This window comes from Amphiprion ocellaris, chromosome 2 (assembly GCF_022539595.1).
Source record: "Amphiprion ocellaris isolate individual 3 ecotype Okinawa chromosome 2, ASM2253959v1, whole genome shotgun sequence".
Lineage (NCBI taxonomy): Eukaryota > Metazoa > Chordata > Actinopteri > Pomacentridae > Amphiprion > Amphiprion ocellaris.
In genome coordinates, this window is record NC_072767.1 from 24,998,004 (window position 1) to 25,020,979 (window position 22,976).

Here is a 22,976-nt window from a genome sequence, read left to right on the forward strand (position 1 = left end):
ACCCTGACAGATCACAAGCACTGAGTCTAGACCTGGTGCCTTGATCTTCATCCAGGCACAAAAACAAGGAGCCAAAGGTTTATCTGTGGCTAGTGCAGGAAAAGGCCTTTTTAATGGCGACAGGAAAAGACAATGACCACAGTTTTCATTCATAACTGAATCGTTATATCCTCAATCTGTCTGCCTTGTCATTTTTGCCAGGTTATGTATGATACTGAATGGCTCTTTGCAGACATCAGATATTTAGAATAAATCTCATACATGTATTGGAAATGTAGCTCTAACACTGGGCTGTCCTCATCATAGGGCACAGCTGTAAAAAATATGACTTCCTTCCTGAAGGCAATTTCCTGTTTATGTGTGAATGCAGGTCAGGAGAGGGGTATAGTGGTCCCTGCCTCATCTACTGTTGTCCACTCAACCCGCTATTACCTTCAGTCCTGACAATACAGGATGTTTCGGTACCCAGTGTCAACATTTTGAACAAAATATCTGTCCTGGGTTGCCTCTTTGTCGGGCAAGACTCCAAACCCCAAGTGGCTCCTGATGGTTCTTGTGTCTCGGTGTGCCAGAGTGTGTATGACTAAGAGTCAAACAGTAAAACGCTTTGTCCGTTAAGGTAGAAAAGTGCTCTAGTATATTCCATTTACTATTTTCCAGTTCATAAATCTAGCTTCTACACTCTCTCTCTGCCTCTCTTCTCCTTCCAACAGCCACTTTTATCCACAAAACACAAAAGAGGAGATATCCACTAAGCAAACACACTCTTGTGACATTATTTGCATTTTCTGCTCTCCACAAGACTTAAGAGACTCCCCTCCCGTCTCACCCCCCCAAAAAATGTCTCAATTGCACACACATGATCTTCCTGGGGCACCCTGTTTGCTTCATTTTCTGCTGATTTGCCTAAAACAGGCAGCGGCCACTGCTGTCGATGTTTAATTTAAGAGCTCATGTTCCCCTCCACACGATATGCTGTGGTTGGGAGCATGGATGGGTTTGACGAGGGGGGTCCGACGGGTGGGATGGGGGGAAATGGGTAGGGCAGGCTGATGGAGACCCCCAGGTCTCCGGGCGCAGTCATTAAGATGGCTCCTTGGTTTGGAGATGAGAAAGTATGTGCTGCACTCTGGGCTCATTGAAGATGCTCCCCTGCCTACTTGGAGCATCCATTATTTATACGTTTCTACAAATTCCGAATGACATTTATATCAGTTATGAATGTCTGTGTCTTATTTGACTACATTGGGTGTGTCTGTCCTCTCCCTGAAAAGTTGAAAATATCAGTCAGGTATAACTGATATTACAAAGCACACACTTTACAGTTGGGTGCAGTTAGTTTTACAGGTGTACTTTTTTTTTTTTTGTAACAGCAGTTTCAAAGTCAAAAGAAAATAGGTGAATATATATATTAATTATTTTAACAGTAGCATATGATACATAGAACAAGCTTTTAGTCACTCTGCTTTAAACGTGTACTCTTTGATTACATTAAATTTAAGTGGTATTTTCATTTTGAAGTGGGCACTCCCAGTGTCAAACTCAGTGCAGCTTTATACCACTGAGTTTTTCAAATTATGTTTTGATTTTTCAGCCAAACTGCTCGTTCTACCTGCTTTCATAAAAACTAAGTGTTGCCTTTTACCTTTCCAGTCATGAGAGTGTTAATTAAAATAATTAATTACTCCATGTTGTAAGTTTTTGTATTGAAAAAAGCAGGAAAATGTGTGATAATTCTATGAAAGCAGATCTTAACAATGATTGTCATAATCGTTATGGATGATTGTGTATGCACATGAATGACCAGCATAAGACTATCAAGAAGCGTTGACTCTCTGCTGGGGTCTACCTCCTCGATCTCGTACATCTGTGGCAGAGCCAGTATTGATCTGACCACTGCCCTGTGCTTTGGTGTTCACAGCCTCAGGCTTCACACAGCCTCACCTCACCTTACATCACTCGCCTCACATTAGACTCCAAGCTTGATATACACTGTTAGGCTCTGATACACTCCCACAGAGAGCAGTTGTCAAATGCCTGTTAGCATGAACTGACGAAGAAGACCGCCCACTTGCTGTCAATCTCACACTAGGCACTGGAGGTCTATTCAACAATGCTTTGACGACCGTTGTATGTGTTTGGTTTGGATAGTTGTATTTCGGTGTTCAAAAGACTGTTGACAGTAAAACCTTGATTAGACACAGAATCAATGTTCTTTATTACTGTTACCTTTATATTTTCACCTTTACTGCTACTGTTCAGAGATAGTTGCAGAACAAGGTGTCTAGTTAAACATTTATTTCAAGATTATTGGCTTGCATTTTACTTCACAGACAGCCTTTTCTACATTCAGACGTACACCCTCTGTCTCTGAGCATCTCCATTATAGCAACGGTTTTAAATGCTTTGCTCAAGGGCACCTTTGCAGTGATTGTCTAACCCAACCAATTTAGTTTGCCTCTCCCCTTATCTTCCCCACTTATTTTATAGGTGCTAGTAATACGGTGTTCATGGATGACAAATGCACTGTCCTGACACTATTCCCCTGACTTTTGAAGGCTTATGTACCTTAAAGTGATCTTAAAGATTTAAAGTGACTTTTTGACATAAGGAGGTGTATATTACTCAGCAGTGGCGATGATTGGAGATCTAGCTGCCAAGTAGTGGCTTCATGCCAGACAAAAATGAGCCCCAGCAAAGATAGCCATGCTAACAGTGACAATTTAAGCACATGCACAGGAAAGTTTTTGTGATGTTCTTATAATTTACATTAGGGCATCTCTGAGTGGAGTTTTCTCATATATCACCTTCTGTTGGAAATACATTCTCCAGTAGATTAGTTTTAATTAACTGCCAATCTTTGTGCCACACACTGCTGTCCCTGGCTGAGTACAGAATGAACAGTGAGACGGACTAAATAAAAAGACCCTATGTAGATTTTTGCAGAACTCTACCTTACAGAAGTTGTATTTAAGGCACACTGTCATTATTGGAGTAGATTACCTTTCCACCACTAGATACTGAATCATTTAAAGTCTAGTATGGTGATGTGAAAAGTTTTACATCTCAGCTTTTAAATACCATGTGAATTCTGTTAATTTATTGGGAGCTGTAGTCAGATTGAAATAATAGTTGGTAGGAGATCAAAACACAGAGTATGACTCACACACAGGTCAAACCCACAAAAAATGTATATACCTAAAACTTGTGTTAACTCACCAAGCATGAAGCACAGAATCCTGAAAATCAAACGTTTACGTGCGGCTCAATTTATTACTTGTGATAGGGGAAAAAATATTGACTTAATGGAATGAGTTTAGTTCGACAGTCTCACGAATCTAGAACTCCAGGTGATCCCTTGTTACACTTTACTCCTGGGTTTCCCTAAGCAGAGCCAGCTAATAACAGATGCTAACGGGATGTTCCTCAGGGACCTTCCTTGGGGCCCATACTGTCCTTTTTCATAGCTGTGTTCACGTCTGTGATGTTCATTTATAGGAGCCACATTACAGCCTTACTGCTGCCTCTGGCAAAGGACCGAACCTCTTAAGAGTCCTCAGTAGCTTACAGAAACTGTTGCTGTCTTAAGGGAGGGATAGCAGACTAAATAATCAGTTTCCCATCACAGTGACAATCTGAGAGCAGCTGTTTGCATCTGAAGGCCTGCCAGCAATTGTCCGTGGTGCTCTGAGACAGAGAAGGAAAGAAAAGAGGCATGGAGGGAGGAAAAGATGAAAGGAAAGTTTCTTTCTGCTTGATTCAACCCTGCTAAGGGTTTTGATATTGATCTTACCAACAGACCTGCAGATGCTTGTGTAGAGACGTGTGCAAATACATCCATCTTTGGACACACATATACATGTTAGCAGAGATGCACACTGGTACACACTAAATGGAGGCTGAATCTTTACTTTTTTGTCAGAGTTAGGGAGTGGTATATACAGTCAAGGATATCTATTTGGTTGATCATGCAAATGTTTCGGTTTGCAACGTTTGTGGAGCACTGTCCAGTAAAACCTTAAAAAAATAGGAAAGGAGCACAGAGTGACAGCAGGTTTGCCTCTCAGCTCAGTTATTTAGATGAACTTGTTCACAAGGAAAGAATCGTTAAGTGTATGCTGTCTTAAACTCATTTCTGTCAGTAGATCAGTCCTTGAATATGATTACAGTACATGTTTGTAATGTAAAAGATGTGTGTATTTATGATTGTAATGGTTCTGTCCTGTGTTGGTTCCTCAGCTCTCAAGCTGTAGGTCAAAGCTCAAGGCTGTTGTTGGTCCCATGAGATTAAAAATGTTCTGACTTCATGTGATGGGATCTGTGGCTGTCTATATCTATCTATCTATCTGTCTGTCTGTCTGTCTGTCTGTCTGTCTGCCTGCCTGCCTGCCTGCCTGCCTGCCTGCCTGCCTGCCTGCCTGCCTGCCTGCCTGCCTGCCTGCCTGCCTGCCTGCCTGCCTGCCTGCCTATCTATCTATCTATCTATCTATCTATCTATCTATCTATCTATCTATCTATCTATCTATCTATCTATCTATCTATCTATCTATCTATCTATCTATCTATCTATCTATCTATCTATCTATCTATCTATCTATCTATCTATCTATCTATCTATCTCTACACACACACACACACACACACACACACACACACACATATATATAGAGAGAGAGAGAAATTTTCTTTTTCTGTTTTAATACTGCAAAATATGAAAGAAAAGCTCATTTGTGCAGAGTAACTCTTTAAGACAGTGTTTCCCACAAGCAAAACAGCAAGTAACAAGCTGTTTGCAAATGTACACCATCTATGTAACAGCCAGGTCCAAAAACATGCCAAGGCTACACCTGAAAGGCAAAATGGCTGCAAAAGTTAATCTTCCAGTAGAAGGTTGACCTAAGGAGAAAAAGGCCTATGAATGAAATGGCCATTCTGGTCAGTCATCAAGTTGCAAAGCTGACCAAACGCAAAAATAGACACCCATGTAATGACGCAGTGAGCGGATGACCCACGGTGGGATTGGCTGCTACAAATGGTAGAACCTTGAAAATATGGACTAAGTTGACTATATGGCTGCTACACCCACAAGGCTGACAAGGTGGCCTTTACCCCAGTCAGAATAGGCACATCTGTAAATGCATACACATACTGGATTAAGTCCACAACCCAGTGGGACAGCCAAAACTTCAGTCAGGATTTTCACAAATGCTTGCATTTAAAACAGATAGCCAAATGATCTTTTTTCCTGAGGGTCTAACGGACTCTATAGCTCTGAGTGAGCAGAACAGTGCTTGAGCCCACTGACACAGTTTGGGTCGTTTGCCAACTTGCAAAGAAAGGGGGAGCCCAGACCACAGTGACTGTTGATGTTGGCCCCCATCCCTGTGCTGTTTTTTGTAAGTCACCCAGTGGCCATTCCAGTGCCCTAAAACATTCCAATCTACTGTATCAAATTTTAATCAGTTTATTAGCTTAATTTTCCCCCCAAAGAAGGGTGCTGTGAAGCCTTGCAAAATCAATACATTGGTCTGGTGGGACTTCTGTGGACATCAGACCAAGGTAATAGTTTTCCAAGCACGTTTGGACAGGTCACATATTCTGGAGAGCAAGGGGAAGTACTACTGCCATAGCTGCCCTTAAACCCATAAGGCAAAGGTGAGACCCCAAATCAATTAAAAATAACTGATGGCTTGCTGCCTCTCCAAAAAACATTCCCTGGAACACTGTCAGCTGTTTTTAGGTACAGGCCCAGGATCTAAAAACACATCCTGCAGATTCCCTGACTTCACTGACATTATGACTGCCTTAATCAAAAGGGTGAACAGTTTTCCCATAGCATCTGTTGAAGGTGGTTCACTGTGGGGAATGCTGATGTTGTTACAGACAGCCTGCAAGAAAACAGCCATCAGTGAAGATGGATATACTGATGGATCTGTAACCAAAGCCAACCATGCTGGTTTTATAATGACACTAGATGGCCCTCTATCAAGAAGAAGGGGGTGCTTTGACCACTTGACCATTTGCTCTCAGCACTTTGAGGTGCAGGAGTTGGGGAACCACAGTAACCTGGAAGCATCCTCACTTTGTTTACAACCAAACTCGTACAAATTATTTTAGCAGGTTATAGAACTTAGTTTTGTTTGACATGTCAACTGATGCTGTGCCAGCTGCATTTGTTTATCGAGAGGAGAGTAGTTGTCTATTTTAGATAATTTGGTCTTTGCCCAACACATTCTAGATCAGGTGGGGAGACCTCCAGAAACAGCATTTGACAAAGGGAGATGTACTGTAGTTGGGAGGCCACTAGATACAGTGCATAAGCAAATAAAATGGGGGAAGCAGCCGTCCCGAGATGGCTGTTCCATGTTGGATGTCCAAATTATGACTATTAACTAGATCCAATGCTGTACCCTACATAGACGCTTTGAAAATCACAACACAAATTGTCACACACCACACCAGCTCAGGTAGAGATTAAGCAATCAGTTTCTGTGTGCCGCTACAGGTGTTTCAGTAGCTAAACTGTAGGTTGTGGCCAGGTGAACAAATGTGTGTACAGAGGTAATAGAGAATAAGTAAGAGAATGATAATAGTTTCCTTGGAAGGAACAGCATTGTAATTAGCATGAGCAAAACTGAAAGCTTAAAACCACTGGTCAATCAGCTGAAAGTAGTCTCTTATGTTGACGATCTTGTGCTAAAGGAATTTTATATCTGTTAACAGTAAGTAATAGCAACTATCCACGGTCAACAAAATTAATGTAAATTACAGTGCTGTGTAGTGGCTCAAACACTTGTAGAGCAAAATTATGTTAAATTAAACATTGTTTCATGTTACTAACATTTTTTTCTCATCTTCTTACTGTAATATAATTGTTTGAAAGTTTTTTTATTCAGCTAAGAAAAGAAATTCTCGGAGGTCACACCAAAAATATAATTATTCATCTGGGTTTTTTCTTCGGAAAACAATCTCTTTACACAGGATTCTGCAGCTGATGAACAGTGTTGTGATATTCAGGTTGTCATGTCATTACAGATGCCACATACCTCTTTTTGTTGCTCCCATAGAGCAGCCCTTTTGATAATGTTGAAGCAAAGGTCAAGATTCCACATGCAGTCATTCACCAGCATTCACCTTCGCCACTTGGCTGAGGTCTGGCAAGATTAATTCTTTGTGCCTTGCCATTTCTCTATGTGCCAGGTTCATCTTTCTTACAATGGAGCCAAGCAAACACAGGAGAAAAGTGTGTGCCTGAAAGTGCGTGTGTTTTTAAAAGACATTGGTGCAACCGTTTTAACAGGGCGACTCTGTTTGAATTAGATGTTCTAAACCCCCGCTCGCTAAATGGATTTCTAAAGTGGCTGTAGTTGGAGGCTTTCAATCGGATGCAACCTTGAGTCCTTTTTTATGTGAGCTCTGTAGGATTTAAGTGCCGGTATAACATGAGCACGACTGAATGCATGCTCCTCATTTTTTGAAATTGAAAAATCTCCAAAGGCTCTCCCCATTGTGCAGGCAATTAATGGAATGCTGGCAGCGAGGTTCAGGTGCTTAAAAGTTGTATTTTTTTTCTCTCGATCTCTTTTTAATGACTAATAAAGGATAATCATCGTGGAAAAAACATCATAATGCTGTAGGCTTCCTCTTTATGCACAATGATGTATAATGCATGCTTTGAAATGAAACGGCAGCGGCCTTCGAACCATTCCATCTCCAAACCTTAGTGTATTTGTTTTGCGTGCCACGGTGAGGCTTTTGCATAATAATTGTGAGTGTTCCCATTAACAATGCTTGCCTATTAATTTGATCTTTACATTTTTAAAGTTTGTCCATCAGGCCGCCAAACAATGGGTCCCCCAGTCGCTGTTTGGTGTAAGTGATTAGAACGCAGGTTAATTGCCTCTCTGAAGAGTTGTGCTGTTTCTTTTTAGCCTCCTTGTTCTTCATTTGCGGGCCTCCACCAGTTTTAACTTTGAAACAAATGAATAAATTATTTAATTCATCAATAAAATTCAATAAAAATGTTTTCCCTTGGTTTTGGAGGTTATTTCCTAATAATTTTTAAACAACCATTAACATGTAATGCCTATCTTAATATACAGTATGAGGCAAAATCTAAATAAAATGCCATTAATTTCAGATGAATGCTTGTTTTATGAAACTCTCTTGCTGATATCCGTTTGAAATGGTTTCTAAAGTTCTCATATCCTTTTTTGTGTGCTTTGTTGAGGTTAAACTTTTTAACTTAAAAACTGTTTTTTAAATCTGATTGCGTTTTATTGATAAGATGGCTAAGGCACGCAGGAAAGTCTTTGGCGTTATCACTAAATGCACAAAGTAGATTTGTTTGCAAACTAATTTTGCTTGTGACAGCACTGCATGTTGCATTTTGTAATGCAATAATGTGTAAATGAATTTGCCTGAATGTCCTTTTGATTTGAGAGAACATTTTGGTTCAGCAGTAAAAATACAAATAAAATTCCAGCCTCTATTTGACTTAATGACCTACAGTGACTGAACAAGTACATGCAGGTGCAGATCTGATTGGAGATGTTAATTTAAAACTCAGAGTACTCATCTGGAGAATAGTTTAAAATAGAAGCCAGACAACAACAGAAGCGTAATAAACAGTTAATATTGTAATCAATCATAAAGTCACTGATTTGTGTGGTCTAATGTGCTCTATGCAAAGACAAGTTTTGCCACCATGTGCTGTTCATTTTATTTGGAGTGGTTGTGCTTGTCTCAGGCCTGCCGAGCCTGTGGGCCTGCCTGAAACTGGACTGAATATCAAACTTACATGTTCCAACATTCAGTTGCACGTTTTCTTGCAATCTTGGAACACTTCCAAAAGCTTTTGTTTTTTCTTGTGCCCTCGGTCTCTCTCTCTTTGACTGTGCTTGACAATGCAGGGGAAACATACAAGCGCATCTCAGTAAACACGAGTGATGTGGTTCCAGAGTTTAAAAGCTTCACATAACACTGGCAGACACAACTTGGGGCTGTTTGTGTGACGGAAAGGAAAACTTGTTTAGAAACTGACAGCACTGTGTGTGAGACAGAGAGAGAGAGAAAAAAGCCTGTGTGTATGTGTGTTTATGTTGCTTTTGGCAAGTTATTCATTTGTGGGTTTTTTTTCTTGCTCTCTGTGTGGTTATCTTTTGAGTTGGTTGGTTTGGAGCTGATGTCCACCTTCGGGGATGCGCATAGCATGCATTTCTGAGTATTTTCACCTGAGGCTGCACTTGTTAGAGTCTGCGGATAAATGTATATACATTATTTATACAAATTCAGGGCGAGTGAAAGCAGGTTTAACACATTTACAGACAGGAGGCCAGGCACTGCAAGCCAAGCTCCAAGTGAGGATTGCAACGCTGTGCGCCGGGGATCGAGCTGGCCGCTTGCCCGTCTGTGACCAGCATCCTTAATGCTGCACATGAACGCTGCTAACATTATCTTCACCGCCTCAGCAATTAAATGACCCCTCATATCATTTGCTTCATAGAAAGGGGAAAAAAAAGTTTGGTATGATATTATATTTACATGACACACTTAAAGAAACCTGTTGGCTATTACTGCAGGAATTGATTTTCTGAAAATGCTGAAAAGTTACAGCGTGCCTTAGCATTAAACAACTTTTGTTTAGTTTCAAAGCTGTGCATTTCTTTTAAAGAAAACATGAGAAGAATTGGATGTAACAGAGAGAGTTGGAGAGAGGGAGAAAGCTGGTCAGAAGTTTGTGATGCTGTAGTTTAACATCTGATCAGCTTAGTTTAATGTCATGTTGTGAAATATAAAATAAATCTCAACTCCCTGTATCTGCACACACTGTTGTACTTGTCATTTATGAGCCTCATGCCAAGAGACGCTTTGTAATAGCAGAAGAATGTTTAAGTAAATAATGCAGTTCTAGTTTGTATTAACATGGCATTTGTGCTGTTGAAGGCTGTGGGACGAGTGGAGTCAAAAGTTGAAACAGAGGGAGTGCAACAGCTCCGTAGAACTTAATTGTTTCTGATATTAAACTCTTTTCGGTATCTGGCTTAGAAACCTCACTTGAGGATGTCAATTCATTTTATTTCACTCACTCAACAATAGTTTACAGTGTCATTTTAAATCATATGGAATTTTTAAAACTGGTTTGTGATTCAATCAATTATTGATTTACAAAATTTGTCTGGCTGGATACACGAAATTATAAAAATACAGATGAACAAGAATGACAGCCAGAAGTTATGAAGGTCAGTGTCATGTTGAGTAAGACGGGGTGTTGCTTTACTGTATCGTGAAGTAAAAGAAGGGAACTTGGAAGGAATTTGTGACCGATTTTAAGGATACATTTCTGCATATGAAGTTGGAAAAGCCACATCTTAAAAATCTGTTTTTGGACCTCGGTCTTGTGTTACTACAGTGTAAATACAATTTGTTCTCACAAAATGACTTGATACACCCCACTTACCCCTTCCCTTCTTCCATCCAGGAGCCTCCTCCTTCAGAAGTGGATGCCTTGCCGCCTGGTTGCAGTCTTCACGTTCCCATGGAGCTTGAGTTTGCAGCTTCGTGTTTCCCTCGCAGCCCTGCGCCTCAGAAAAGCTACGGCCTCGTCTACGTTGATTGACCTGGCTGGCGTGATGAAGATTACGGTTTTGTATTGTGATTTCTTTTTTATTCACGCTATCGGTGCAGTGTTTCTTTTTATCGGGCTCCTTTTTCTTACCTGTCAATTTGAAGAATTGACAGGTATTATCTGTTACCCATTATGAATATAGAGACATGGGGAAATTTAGTACATGTGCCCTTGAGTGTTACATTCCTTTATACTGGTTGTAAGTATTTTTAGTGAACCAAGACTCATTCATTCAACACATGACACGTGCTGGATGATAATGTAAGCTTGATGCCTCAAATATGTTTTGAATCTAAACTTACATTCCAAGTTCTTACTAAAATCATGTTTCTATTTTATGTTTTTTTTCCAATGTCTTTCTTAACTTTTTTTTGACTGTGCAGTGACTTAAGAAAACATACCACCCTTCAGTATATTAAGCTCATTAAGTAACATTGCGTTCTTGTAACCCATTTCTGTAGGATACATATTGTGTCCCTGGTTCGATTCAAGTGGGAACATTTATCTCATATGATCCCCCCTCTCTCTCTCTCCACCTGGGTTTTCTGTCACACTATTATCAGCTGTCAAATATAGGTTAGAATAGCACCGAAAGTACTAGCATGAGGCTGAACAGAGTGATACTGTGCATAATTTACTCTCCTGTCTGCATATGGGTTTTGATCATGTCTGACTGTTGTTTTTATGTGCTGAAAACTATAATTCTTCTTAATGTGTCTTTAGTATTATGCAAGGAGTGCTTGAATTACATTTCCCCACAAAAAAAAAAACAAAAAACAAAAATGCAATGAAATGGAAGAATGCAGCGTTAGTGTGCGGAGGAAGCGAGAATCTGGTGTTATAAGCATAATAATTATTTATTGAAATATGAGGAAAAATTCAATTAACCTCAGAGAGAGACACTCCCCCAGGACCAGATAGTGATAGGAGCATTCAGAATGTCAGCAGGAGGGGCAAAAGTCATAGACAAGCGGGAAGGAAATGGCATATTTATGTTTTGTGCATCCATGTGTGGAAAAATGTACATTAGCATATAATGCACAAAGGTAGTCATTGTTTAAATCCTTGACAAAGCATTTATCCTGGATACAAGTCTGTCTGACAATGACTATGTAGCGTAAAATTAGTTTGTTGTGAAGCAAACAACTGGATTTCTCTTTTTTTTTAAAACTTCCAAAAACACTCTCTGAAAACTCTCATTTATTAAGCTATCTCCAAACAGAACCCTCTTGGTGGTAGAGTAGGACTGCAGCAGTGTTAGAACAAACATGCAGTAAAAAGCAGAGCCTCTGCACTGGTCACATTAGTGACTGCTTTCCTTGCACGTGGTTTATAGTTGACCTGGATGTTATAGTAAGTCCAAGGCAGCTGCAGAACCTAAACACAGACTTTTGAGAAGGTGGACGATAAGATTGTCTGATCACGGGGGACACAATTAATGAGGGTAACAGATGGTTGAAGCTCAGAATCAGAAACAGCTTTCAGATTTCAGTGAATTTTCTGTACATTAAACATGCCATCGAAAGACTTTTGATTATTCCATGACTTATTTAACAAAATGTTGACAAGATAAACAAATAAACACCACAGGTTGTTGTGGGAGGCAAGTGTTGGGACATTTTTGATAAAAACAGTAACAACTACTGTACACATGAGGATCATCTAGGCTGCCATATGTTAAGAAAAAAAAGCCAGTTTTGTCGATTTGGGACACAATACGAGAAGTCACAGCTCACAGGGGAAAGATGCAGTCTTTGGTATAAGAGCAAACCGGACAGAACAATGATGCAGGTTGAAATTCAATAGAAAAACTGATGTCGTACAAACATCTTTCACACCTACTCACTTAAATACAATACTCTTTTCAACGTACAGACTTGCATGAACATTTAAAAGACTAAAAAAAATTGCAGTGGTTTTTCTTTTTTCTTCTTCTTCTTCTTTTTTTTGAAAGCCCATTATTTTTGCTCCAGACCTGCATCTCAGAACTACTCATGGAAACAAAACAAGAACATGCTACAGCAAACAAATTTATTCTGGCGTGGACACCTCACGTCATGTAACACAAAGATGGAAACCCAGCGACGCAATAAATTATCTTCATTGTTAAGCGTAACCAGTGACATACTGTACATCAAAAAGGTCAAAGCACTGTAAATAAAAAAAGAAAATATAGGTCTTACAAATAAAAGGTTGAAGGTGAAACGGAACCCTTATACAGCAATGCTCAAAAAACAAAATGTTTGAATGCCAGCAGACACAGAAATTAATATTTTAAGTGTGATTCCTCTTTGATTTTAGTGTCTCACGACATAATTTAAGTAATGCTCAAAACAAATAAAAAAATAAACACTGTACACACACCAAAGAAAGCAAACCAGAGGGATCTTTTTCTTCATTTTGTTGATTTCTTTTTTTTTTTTTTTTTTTTAGGAAATCATTGCTTTGCAATTTCTGCTTCATCACAGTTCTCTCCCATATGACCACATGAATGTAAACACCTGTTGAATTATTCTTTTTTTAAATTTTTACAACATTAATACTTTATATATATATTTGTACATATTTTCATTCACATCTGCACGGTTAGCTAGCATGGTAATGAAATAAGGCAAGACTCACATAACTGTGACATCACAATTTTTTTTCTCTTATAATACTGATTATTAAGGTATTTGTAATTTCCCTCTTCTGTTCTGCAGCAGGCTTTGGTCTTTTCGAACAAAGGCAGGATTGATCCTTCTCCGTCTCCAGAATCACACTTTGTTTTGTTCCAGTTTCAATGAAATAATAAAAAGGAAGGGTGTGGGGGTTTTTTGCAGGAAAAAAATGGCTATAAATACTATTATTTAAGCTGACATTATTAAGTGAATTTATTTAACACTGGTCTTTCTGAGGTACATAGTTTAAGATGATTTGGGGTAGTGGTGGTGTAAGAAAGGGGAACCACAAGGTGACCAAGAGAAGCAAATGACTTTCATTACAAGAGAAAAAACACATTGTCTTCTTATCAACCTCTTTTTGTTCATTAAAGAATGTTCAGGGTTTTTTGTGTTTTTTTTAATGTTTTTTTTAGACCTTTATTGTTTTTATCTGTCAGTTCACCCTTTTCAGTGGGGTCAAGCTGCCACGGCAGGCATCTGGTGTGAGTTCAAAAAACAGACATGGTAGGTAAGAGTCTCTTGCCTGGCTGACTGCTTGTCCGTTTGCCTTTTACAGTACCAACAACAGCTAAAAGCCAGCTTTAATTAGAATACACACAGGAAGATCCTCAAAATAAGCCACCGCTTTAGTCACACAGCTGTCTGTAAGATGGGCAGTGTTATTCAGCTTCCTTTCTCAGCACAAAACCCTCTAATGGTATCACCAGTGCTAAAACACTCAGGGACTGTTCACTCTTTTAGTTGCAGTCTGATAGTCTTGCTCGTGCAGACGATCATCACGTAGTGTCAAATGCAGAGTTTGCTTCAAGTGTTTCTCTTTTTTCTTTTCAACAATGTTTTTCCTGTGTGGTTGAGGAGAAGCGACTCTTCTGACTTTTTATTTTTTGATTTTTTTCTTTACAATAAAGGGATCCATATGCTTTTTATCTGTGCACGTTTTGAGTCTCTGTGCATGTCTTTGTCCAAATCTGCACTTCAAGATGTAACTTGAACATGAAAGTGAGCTCAATATAAACAGGAGTTCTCTCCGCTCTCCACCCTTCAGATCATCACACAGCCAAGTGTGAGCTGGAGGTTCGTTTTGGTGAAAGCATCATTTGGAGTTTTGTTTTTTTGTGTTGTTGTTTTTTTGGGGCTTCAGCGAAACTCTGAGAATGTCATGCAGTCCCCTCCTAAGCTCTCTTGGCGTGCAGCATTTCGATGAGCAGGTTGTTGCAGGGAACGTCGCCGTTCAGGTGCTTGTAGTAAAGGTATTCTTCGGCCTGCAGGCTGATGGCTCGGATCTCAGGCAGTCTGAGGAGCAGCTGGCCGAACTTGTCCGTTTGCTGTGGGTAGTTACACATGACGTAGTCCAGCAGCGCTGCGTTGACCTGCTCCTGCACACTTTCCACCAAGTGAAAGTTCTCCAGGTTCTTCACATCTACAGGAGGAAGTAAGAGAAAGGACAGTTGAGTTCAGATGTTTTCCAACAGTTTCTGAGTAGACATTTTTAGTTTATTTTTTATTTCAAAGGTTTCTTGAGGTGTAGATTTCCCTTCTATTGGTGACAAGGACATTAGAAAGTAGACAAAACATGAAAACAAGGGTTTTAAAATTATCAAATTTAAAACATGTTAGCATCACAACATGCTCAGTCTGGATACAAATTACTATTAAACTAAACAATCTATTGTAGAAGGTCATAATGGTTCATATTCCAGTAACTAGCATTCTCATTTATCAGGGAACAGGATTACAACTTGAATTCTATGGCTGTGGCTCATTTTCGCTTGATATTTCACCGCATGATGAAATATTCCTCCCTTCTTGTCTTTCTCCCTCTGAATCGTCTTTTGGGACCACAGTGTAGAGGGAATCAGGTAAAGGCAAAAAGGTTCTTCTCCTGAGACATGAATTCCCCAGGAGTCAATGAATTATGTAGGCCAGAGTTACAGTCATATTAGCACCACAACTGCTCCTTAACCTGCTCCTTAACCAGCCACCCTTTTTATTTTTAATCACAACAAAACAATGTGATCTAATTGTTACTACATTTTAAATATAGAGATACAAGCTTTTTTTTTTTTTTAAAGCACCAATTTTGTGAAAAGCAATAATAATTGTAAATACAGACTGCAATTTATGTGCAGGAATTCATCTCGGAGGAAAGTCTTCTTTCACTATTAATTCCTTGTGCAAAATACATTTTGCATCTTTCCAAAATCCTACCTTTCTGTGCAGCTATAAGCACTTTTCCTTGACAATAATAAGCTCACTGGGGGTTTGAGCAGATTATTGCAAGACAAGACAAAAATTTGCTAAATGGATAATGGTGAACCCGAGCACGGTGTGTACTTGTCATGATTATGAAGCACAGGGCTGCAGAATATTTAATCAGGTAGCAGCTCTGTGTGTGATCTTTTATTAATCTGTTTGACCCCAGGTCGAGTGTTCTCACAGTGGGCTAATGGGGAACGACAGAGTCCCTGTGTACAGTTGACACCTCCGGACCAACACACGCTAAAATATACCATCTTTCACACTGAATCTCTGCCTTTCTCTCAGACACAGACACTAATCCGTGGAAATACACATATTTCTTTATCTCTCACACAGTGCCCCCTTCCCACACACACTTATTCGCACACACACACACACACACCCCATACACCCACCCAGAGCATTAGGAGGAAGGAGGGGGAGATAAATCAGCAGCTAATGAGGTCTAGAGAATGAGAAGCAGGTCCTTCAAGGCACTTCCATCTATGATGCACTCTACCATGCTATTACAATCTGTATGCGTGTGTGTGTGTGTGTGTGTGTGTGTGTGTCTGTCTGTCTGCTCTTGCGCTGCTTGTGTATGTGTAAGTATCTGTGTGTATGTTCACCCTGACCTCTGGGTGACATGGCGGGGGGCTAAATAAGGCCAAGAGGAGGGCAGGAAGAAGAAATGGGGGGGAGGGGGGGTGTGGCCCCGTGACAAAGGAGCCTCCAAACAAACATGACATGTGCTTTTTCCTGCTGCCACTCAGCTGTCCGACCTCCTCGCTGACTCCTGAGCCAGCTTTCGCACCACCAGCACCTCGGAGAAGCGTTAATATAGCCTTACATAAGCTAACCCTGCGGAGTGCGAGTGCGCCTGAAGCGTTAACACATAGACATCCCACGCAGGTCAACGAAGGGGCTGTGTTTTTTATCTGGACATGAAACAGTTTAGCCGTGTGGACAAGACATGGAGAGAAAAGTTTCCAAGTTGCTCAGAAAGTTGGGGAAAACGTGGATATGAGTTTGCACACATGCATCAACCGTCTTTAAGATTGCTCTGGCTATTTCATGCTTATATTAAGCTGACTGTTGAGTTATATTTGCTGTGAATTTAATTCCCATACGGAAGGGTCTAAATGCAATTTCAAAGACTTCACACTGCCAGGAATAAATCCCAAGTGGGGAAACTGTGAATCCTTAATAGCAACTGGTAACAAGCCTCAATATATCCTGAGCTCTGCTTTGAGAAGAGTCTCTAAAACAAGTATCATAAAGTGTCAGTTGAAAAACTTGCCCACCTATCCATACACTGGAGATGGAAATGAACACACACAATAAATACATCTGAATAAATAAGTCAGCTAAATTTATTCTGTCTTATTATTTTATCAGATGATTTCAGAAAACTTTTCTACATTAACATTGTATTTGACTCGTGCAATGTGTTTTATTACCTGCATTTATTAATTTCATGTATTCTGTTAAATAACAACACAAATACCAAATAACATGTTTATATTTCCTAAAGTAAAGTTTTGTGGGTTTATTTACTTGATTGTTACAAATTTATTTGAACTAAAAAGGTAGTAAAACGCAAGTAAACTGAGTCTGAACCTACTGCGATCATTATGTAACATAGGCATTCTGTCGAAACTCCATGTGGGATGTTAAAGTCAAAAAATTCCAGGAAAAAAGTACGGAGGACAGCCATGATGTTTTAAGAAGCTAAGGCTGACATTATCTGTTAATGTGTTGACTCATTTCTGCCATAAAATAATTGTTGATAGCCAAACTGTCCAACCACCGAATACCGGACTTAGATTAAAAAAGAAAAATACATAATAAATTGTTTCCAAGGCCAAAAGAAAAACTATGAAAATTTCATTCACAATTTCAGAACATGAAACTGCATTCTGTCTGGCACAGTATTAACAAAAATGAGGTAAATATTTCACAAAATGTACTTTTTAGGCACAACAATAATTTAGTCAGTAATTTTTTAAAAAACATCATGCAAGGACAAGTGTTTTCTGTAGAACAGACGCCTTCAGTAACCAACACTACATGCTGTTTAATAATCAATTCAGGGATGTCTGAGCCTCTTTTGAGAGTGATTTGGTGAAATTTGCAGGAACATGACAAGTTGTGCCCTGATCACAGCAAAAACATGCGAGGTGTTGCCATGGTTTCTCAGTGAAAATTTTGTCTGTTTGAGCGTGTCTGCATTTGTGGATGTTGGGGGAGAAACTACAGAGAATTAGCACCCAATGACTCTGTCAAGCTAATTAGGGGGAAATGAGGCAAAAAAGACAGCATTTTAATTGCTAATTATTACCAGAGCCTCTTTTGAAAAAATAATGAATCAGAGCTTCCAAATAAAGGGAGCAAGAAACGGCACAAATGACAATAGCTTGATCTCTTCTCCCGACTGCAAAAGCCAGCGCTCAGATTGAAAAGAAGTTTGTCTTAATTTTGCTACTAATCAAATCAGACAAGTGGATTGATTCAGATCAGTCAGAGGCAGGAGGGGAAGGGAGAGGGGGAGAAAAAAGTGAGAGTGAAGTAGAAAAAAATTGCAAATAAATAAAGAATTGATCAGTGATTCCCAGACAGTGTCAGGTTGGAGTATTAAATGTGCTAAGCACTCTCTCCTCTTCCTTCAATGCCCCCCCACTCCCCCTCCCTTCTTTCTCTCCATCTCATCCTTCAGTCACTGTGGGACTAATTATCAACTTTTTTTTTTCCACATAAAACAGCCACAGTTCGTTGCAGTGCCGCGTCCGAATACTCAAATGGAAACCCCGAGGTCCCACAGAATACATTGTTTCATTTGACGGGCGATCATGCTGAAGCCGGCGACCTAATGCAACACACACACACACACACACACACACACACACACATACGAGCATTCGTTCTCTCTTTCACAGAACCCCTGAAATCTCCGCTGTGCTTTTTAATTAGACAGGATCTGCTCTGTGCTGTGTGTGCGTACCTCTCTGCATGTGCTTTTACACTCTTTCACCGACCCTTACAATCAACCTGCTCCAGGGACACACACACGCACAGCATTTAGACACACTGCACATTCACTCATGCAAATGCCTGCTCCATTATTTCACTCTGATCTCAGAGATGCCTCACAGAGTGGACAATGTGGTGTGGAAGGCAAAAAAAAAAAAAAAAAAGAAAAAGAAAAGCACTCGGATCAGAGAGATAAAAACACATCAGCTCATGTCAAAGTTCACCATCCTCTGCAAAACCAAACATTTGTCACTTCGTTTGTGGCTGAAAGAAGCCATAAGGGTAGAAATAAAAATGCATTATACAATAAGACAACCTAGTAATAGAGCCTAGCTGTGTACGATCTGACACATCTGGATATCTGCACATATTATGAGCCATATATAATAAAATAAATAAGCGTTATGTTCTCAGATTTAATCATTAGAAAGAAGATTTGAAAGATTGTGTAGAATACCTGACAAACCTTTTACTTTCTTCACAACTGTATTTTTGTTAGCATCCTACATCAAACTGTTGCTTTTTTCCAATCACTCCTTCATAGAAGACTCTGCTGTAAGGTCAACACCTTGCACATGCAAAAACAACACCATAGTCGTTCACATTACACTTTTAGTGGTTAAGTCAATAAACCTCTCAGTCACATGCTACCAATACACACTACCTTTCAAACATGTGCTTTCTGCTGGCTACAAAACAAACAAACAAACAAAAAAAACAAATAAAACTCCTGGATCGTAAACAGTTATTGAGTGAACCACAGTCGGTAAACTTGGCCAATTAAACGTGAGTGAAAAACAAACTGGTTACTTCCTGCGTAGGGCGGGAATTAGGGGCTTGGCTCTTCCAATCGGGACTTTCACAGGCATTTATATGAGCCTATCAAAGCTCAAGCACCTTTTACTACAGCGGCGGCGCTTCAAAGGGCGACGAGTTGAACCTGTGTCCGGGCTAAGTCCTCTTTATTGCACCCTACTGGATTGTTATCAAGTCAACACTGTGCGCAGCTACTTTATTCATCATTAATCTGCCTCACAGCTTGGCTCCAATCAGAGATGGGGGCGTTGAAAGAAGTGAACTCTATGGCCTTTGACTCCGAGAGAACCAAGTGAGGGCTAAGGACTTACTACAAGCAACATGTAGTGCTACATGTTCACTGGGAGAATGTGTCTGTGTGTGTATGTGTTAAAAAAAAAAAAACAGGGCAGCGAGAGCATTCAAAGCAAATAAGGGCCATAGGGCAAAGAGCAATGGCCGCCTGGTTAACGGTATCACTTAAGTAGGCTATTATCTGAGTTGTGTTGCATTGCCTAGATATGCAAACTGAGCTTTGTATTGAGGAAAAGCTTTGTATTGGAGAAAAGTAATGTTTTTCTTTTACCCCCTCCGCACCCTCACACCACCATAAAGCCATGAAGTGCACAAAAACACCAACCCCAGCTACACACACACACACCTCAGCTCACATCAGTACTCCACTGACAACACTTCACATGGAAGCGTCTATTTTTTTCTTTCCTCTACACGAGGCTCTACTACTCCATTAGAGTACTACAGTCCTCATCTATCCATGCTTGACAGAAAACAAGTTTCCCAGTTCCCTGGAGCTCTCAGCTTCCTTGTTTTCCTCCAAGTCCCATTTGGGGAATTCCTTTTCTCCGATACGCTTCCATGTAAGAGAAAAAAAAGTGGTAAACTGCAGTTGTATGCTCCTTAACATTTAATGGGGTGTCTTTGAGACTTCATACACCAAAGGCTAGCAGGATAACTAGAATCACACTTATTCTATCAAAGGATACAAGGGGAGGATGTGTAAGAATTTATCCATTGTCAGAACTATCAAAAAAATTGATGTCTGACGACCATGCCGTGAACTTTATGCTGCAAAACACATGGGGTTCAGAAAGAGATATGCTCGGAAAAGACAATTTGATGGCAAAAGAGTTATTTTCCAAGATGGGTGAGATTCAGTTATTAATTAAATATAAGGATAATGACGAATATGTCCAAACTCTCCCGACAGGCATCTGTGGTGCTGTCCTCATTTGTAAATACAAGTTTTAAAAAATAGTAGCGTAAATAACTTAAAAGGGGCTCCAAAGAAAAAAATTCAAACCCTGCTTACTTTCTCACCTGGTCAGTACCTATGTGAGGTTGATGTTTTTGTCATATTGCCAGTTTCAGCAAGTTACAGACGAGTGTGGAGATTAGTGGGTTCAGATACTGTTTGATTAACCAACCAGCCCTTTGGCAGGAGCATACTGGTGCCCTCAGGCCATGGAGGAGATGGGGATAGGTAAGGGTTAACAATGAAACGCCTCACCCACTGTCTTAAAACTCTTTATTCTTCATGCAACAACAGTTCATTTCACTTCATTGTGAACTCTGCAGATTTTACATACTGATCAATGCCTCTCCACAAAATATTACTATCTTTATTATAGCACAACAACCAAACTCATATATCCCTTTGTAGCTATATGAGCCAAGAGAGCGCCTGTCAATTAAGTCTGATTCTGTTTTTATTTCAGATGGAATCAAGTGATAATACCTCGTCCTTTATACTCTAACTTTTTTAGTCATTTAACACAGACTTCATTAAGCCCTGAGCAGTGACCCTTTATCTTAAACAGTGACCTGTTATTTCACCAGCATACAGTTACATACTGTAGCTACATGCCCTGAAGCTAACACAGAGCCCTATGTCCAGAGGCCAAATATCCTCTGTGCAAACAATGCATAATAACAACTGTCTCACAGTTCCTGGAAACAGACCACCAATGGGGACGGCCTATTGTCAGCATGTCAGAATAAAGCATTAAGGCTCAATTTGCCCGCCAACTCATCAAACCGTCTCTTTAGCCTCTCGAGGGGCCAAATGCCATGCGGCTATGAAAGAGAATTAAGCAGATACGGTCCAGCTGGGGATATATTAAGTCAGATCTAAACCTCCGCCGATAACATTGCTATTGTTGTTAAGCTAAACAGGTAGGGGCTGGTTGAGTTCTGTCGCCCAAGGATGGGTCGGCGGGCTCGGTGGGGGCAATGGAGAGAGGTCGAGAGATATTGAGAGGAAGAGAAATGCGCCTTAGGTCTGATAAAATAAACAAGAGATAGAAGGTGCTCGGAGCGAGAAGGAGACAAGCTTCTCTCATTGCCTATGCTGGCTGGAAGGTGCTGGGGGTTTATCTCGAGGTGAAGGGGAAAACAAATTTACACCCTGAATCAGCTCGTCCTGTCTGTGGGTGTGTTACTGAGGGCCTTCAACAGATGGGAACAGCCAGGGAGGTTAATATCAGTGGGAATAAGTATTAATGGAGTGTTGAGACTTCTTGACATAGGATTTCTTGTATTAACAGCTTTTCTTATTATTTTTTCAGAAGATTGTTTGCTGTTAATGGTACTGCTGCACCACTATCAGAGCTCCACTGATAAATTGGTGTCAATAGAAAAATTGCCAGCTAGATGACTTTTTCTTTTAGTCACATTCAACGATTAATCAGTTAATTTAAAATAATTGCTAGATGAATCGATAATGAAAATAATCCTTACTTGCATTTCTGACATGATGCAGACTCGCTGGGGTAAAACTCATATTGCTGGTGAAAAAAAAAATCACATTGTCTCAGCATTATGAAAATCCATTTGCCAGAGGGATACTGAGAGACTTGAATCAGCAATGAACCTAGTGCTTAGCCCTCTGTGAGTCCCTCTGGTCCTCCCCACCTCCGCTTCTTATTGCCCCCTTCTTTAGCCCCCCTGGAGGTGGAACCAAAAGCCTTTCAATGAGCTGGCCTCGGACTGAGTGATGCACCCACAGGTCCCTGCTCTCCCACCTTCCTAATGCTGTCTGGATCGTACGGACCCCCCCTCGCCACACACACCAACAGCACCAAACAGCTTCCAGTCATGTACTTATATGCAGCTAATGATGCTAACACTTGACTGACAGACGTAATGGACAGCAATCCACATGCAAAGTCTCAGTGTTTGGTGTAATGTGAGGAAATGATCCGTGGAAAAAGTAAAAAAAAAAAAATCGAAACGATTAGAAATCAATACTGCTGTTACCTATGAGATGACTCTTTGGGCTCTTCTTGACTTGCATCACATTTATGGTAGTTGAAGCAGCCACAGCGCATAATGTGTGTGTGTGTGTGTGTGTTGTTGCTGCCGTCTCTGTATCAATGCATGTATGCGAAGCGCGTTTACATTCAGTGCACTTTTGCACCCGTTGGCTAATTACACACAGGGTTTGTTTGGTGGTGGAGGGAGGGTGTGGGCAGTGGAGAGGCATGTCAACCTTTCTTGTTTATGATAAAGTGACAGAAAATCATTGGGGGGTCAAGTACCCCCCTCCAACCCTCCGCTGCCCTGAAAACTCCTGCAGCAATACAGAAGGTGCCTGGTGTGGGAAG

At 40.3% G+C, this 22,976-nt stretch overlaps 2 protein-coding genes across 4 annotated transcripts in view; one reads left to right on the top strand and one right to left on the bottom strand.

The window, feature by feature from the left end:
* The window catches only part of LOC111582318 (adhesion G-protein coupled receptor D2), a 103,497-nt gene extending 91,271 nt beyond the window's left edge, over window positions 1-12,226 (top strand). For all 3 annotated transcript variants that reach the window (XM_055015894.1, XM_055015881.1, XM_055015890.1), the window contains one exon: window positions 10,481-12,226. In XM_055015894.1, the coding sequence (XP_054871869.1) occupies window positions 10,481-10,618 (138 nt within the window). In that variant the 3' untranslated portion in view covers window positions 10,619-12,226. The remainder of the gene's footprint in view (window positions 1-10,480) is intronic.
* A 418-nt stretch (window positions 12,227-12,644) lies between these two features.
* Window positions 12,645-22,976, bottom strand: part of nr5a2 (nuclear receptor subfamily 5, group A, member 2) — a 69,439-nt gene continuing 59,107 nt past the window's right edge. The window contains exon 7 of the mRNA XM_023270638.3: window positions 12,645-14,710. Within this exon, the coding sequence (XP_023126406.1) occupies window positions 14,463-14,710 (248 nt within the window). The 3' untranslated portion in view covers window positions 12,645-14,462. The remainder of the gene's footprint in view (window positions 14,711-22,976) is intronic.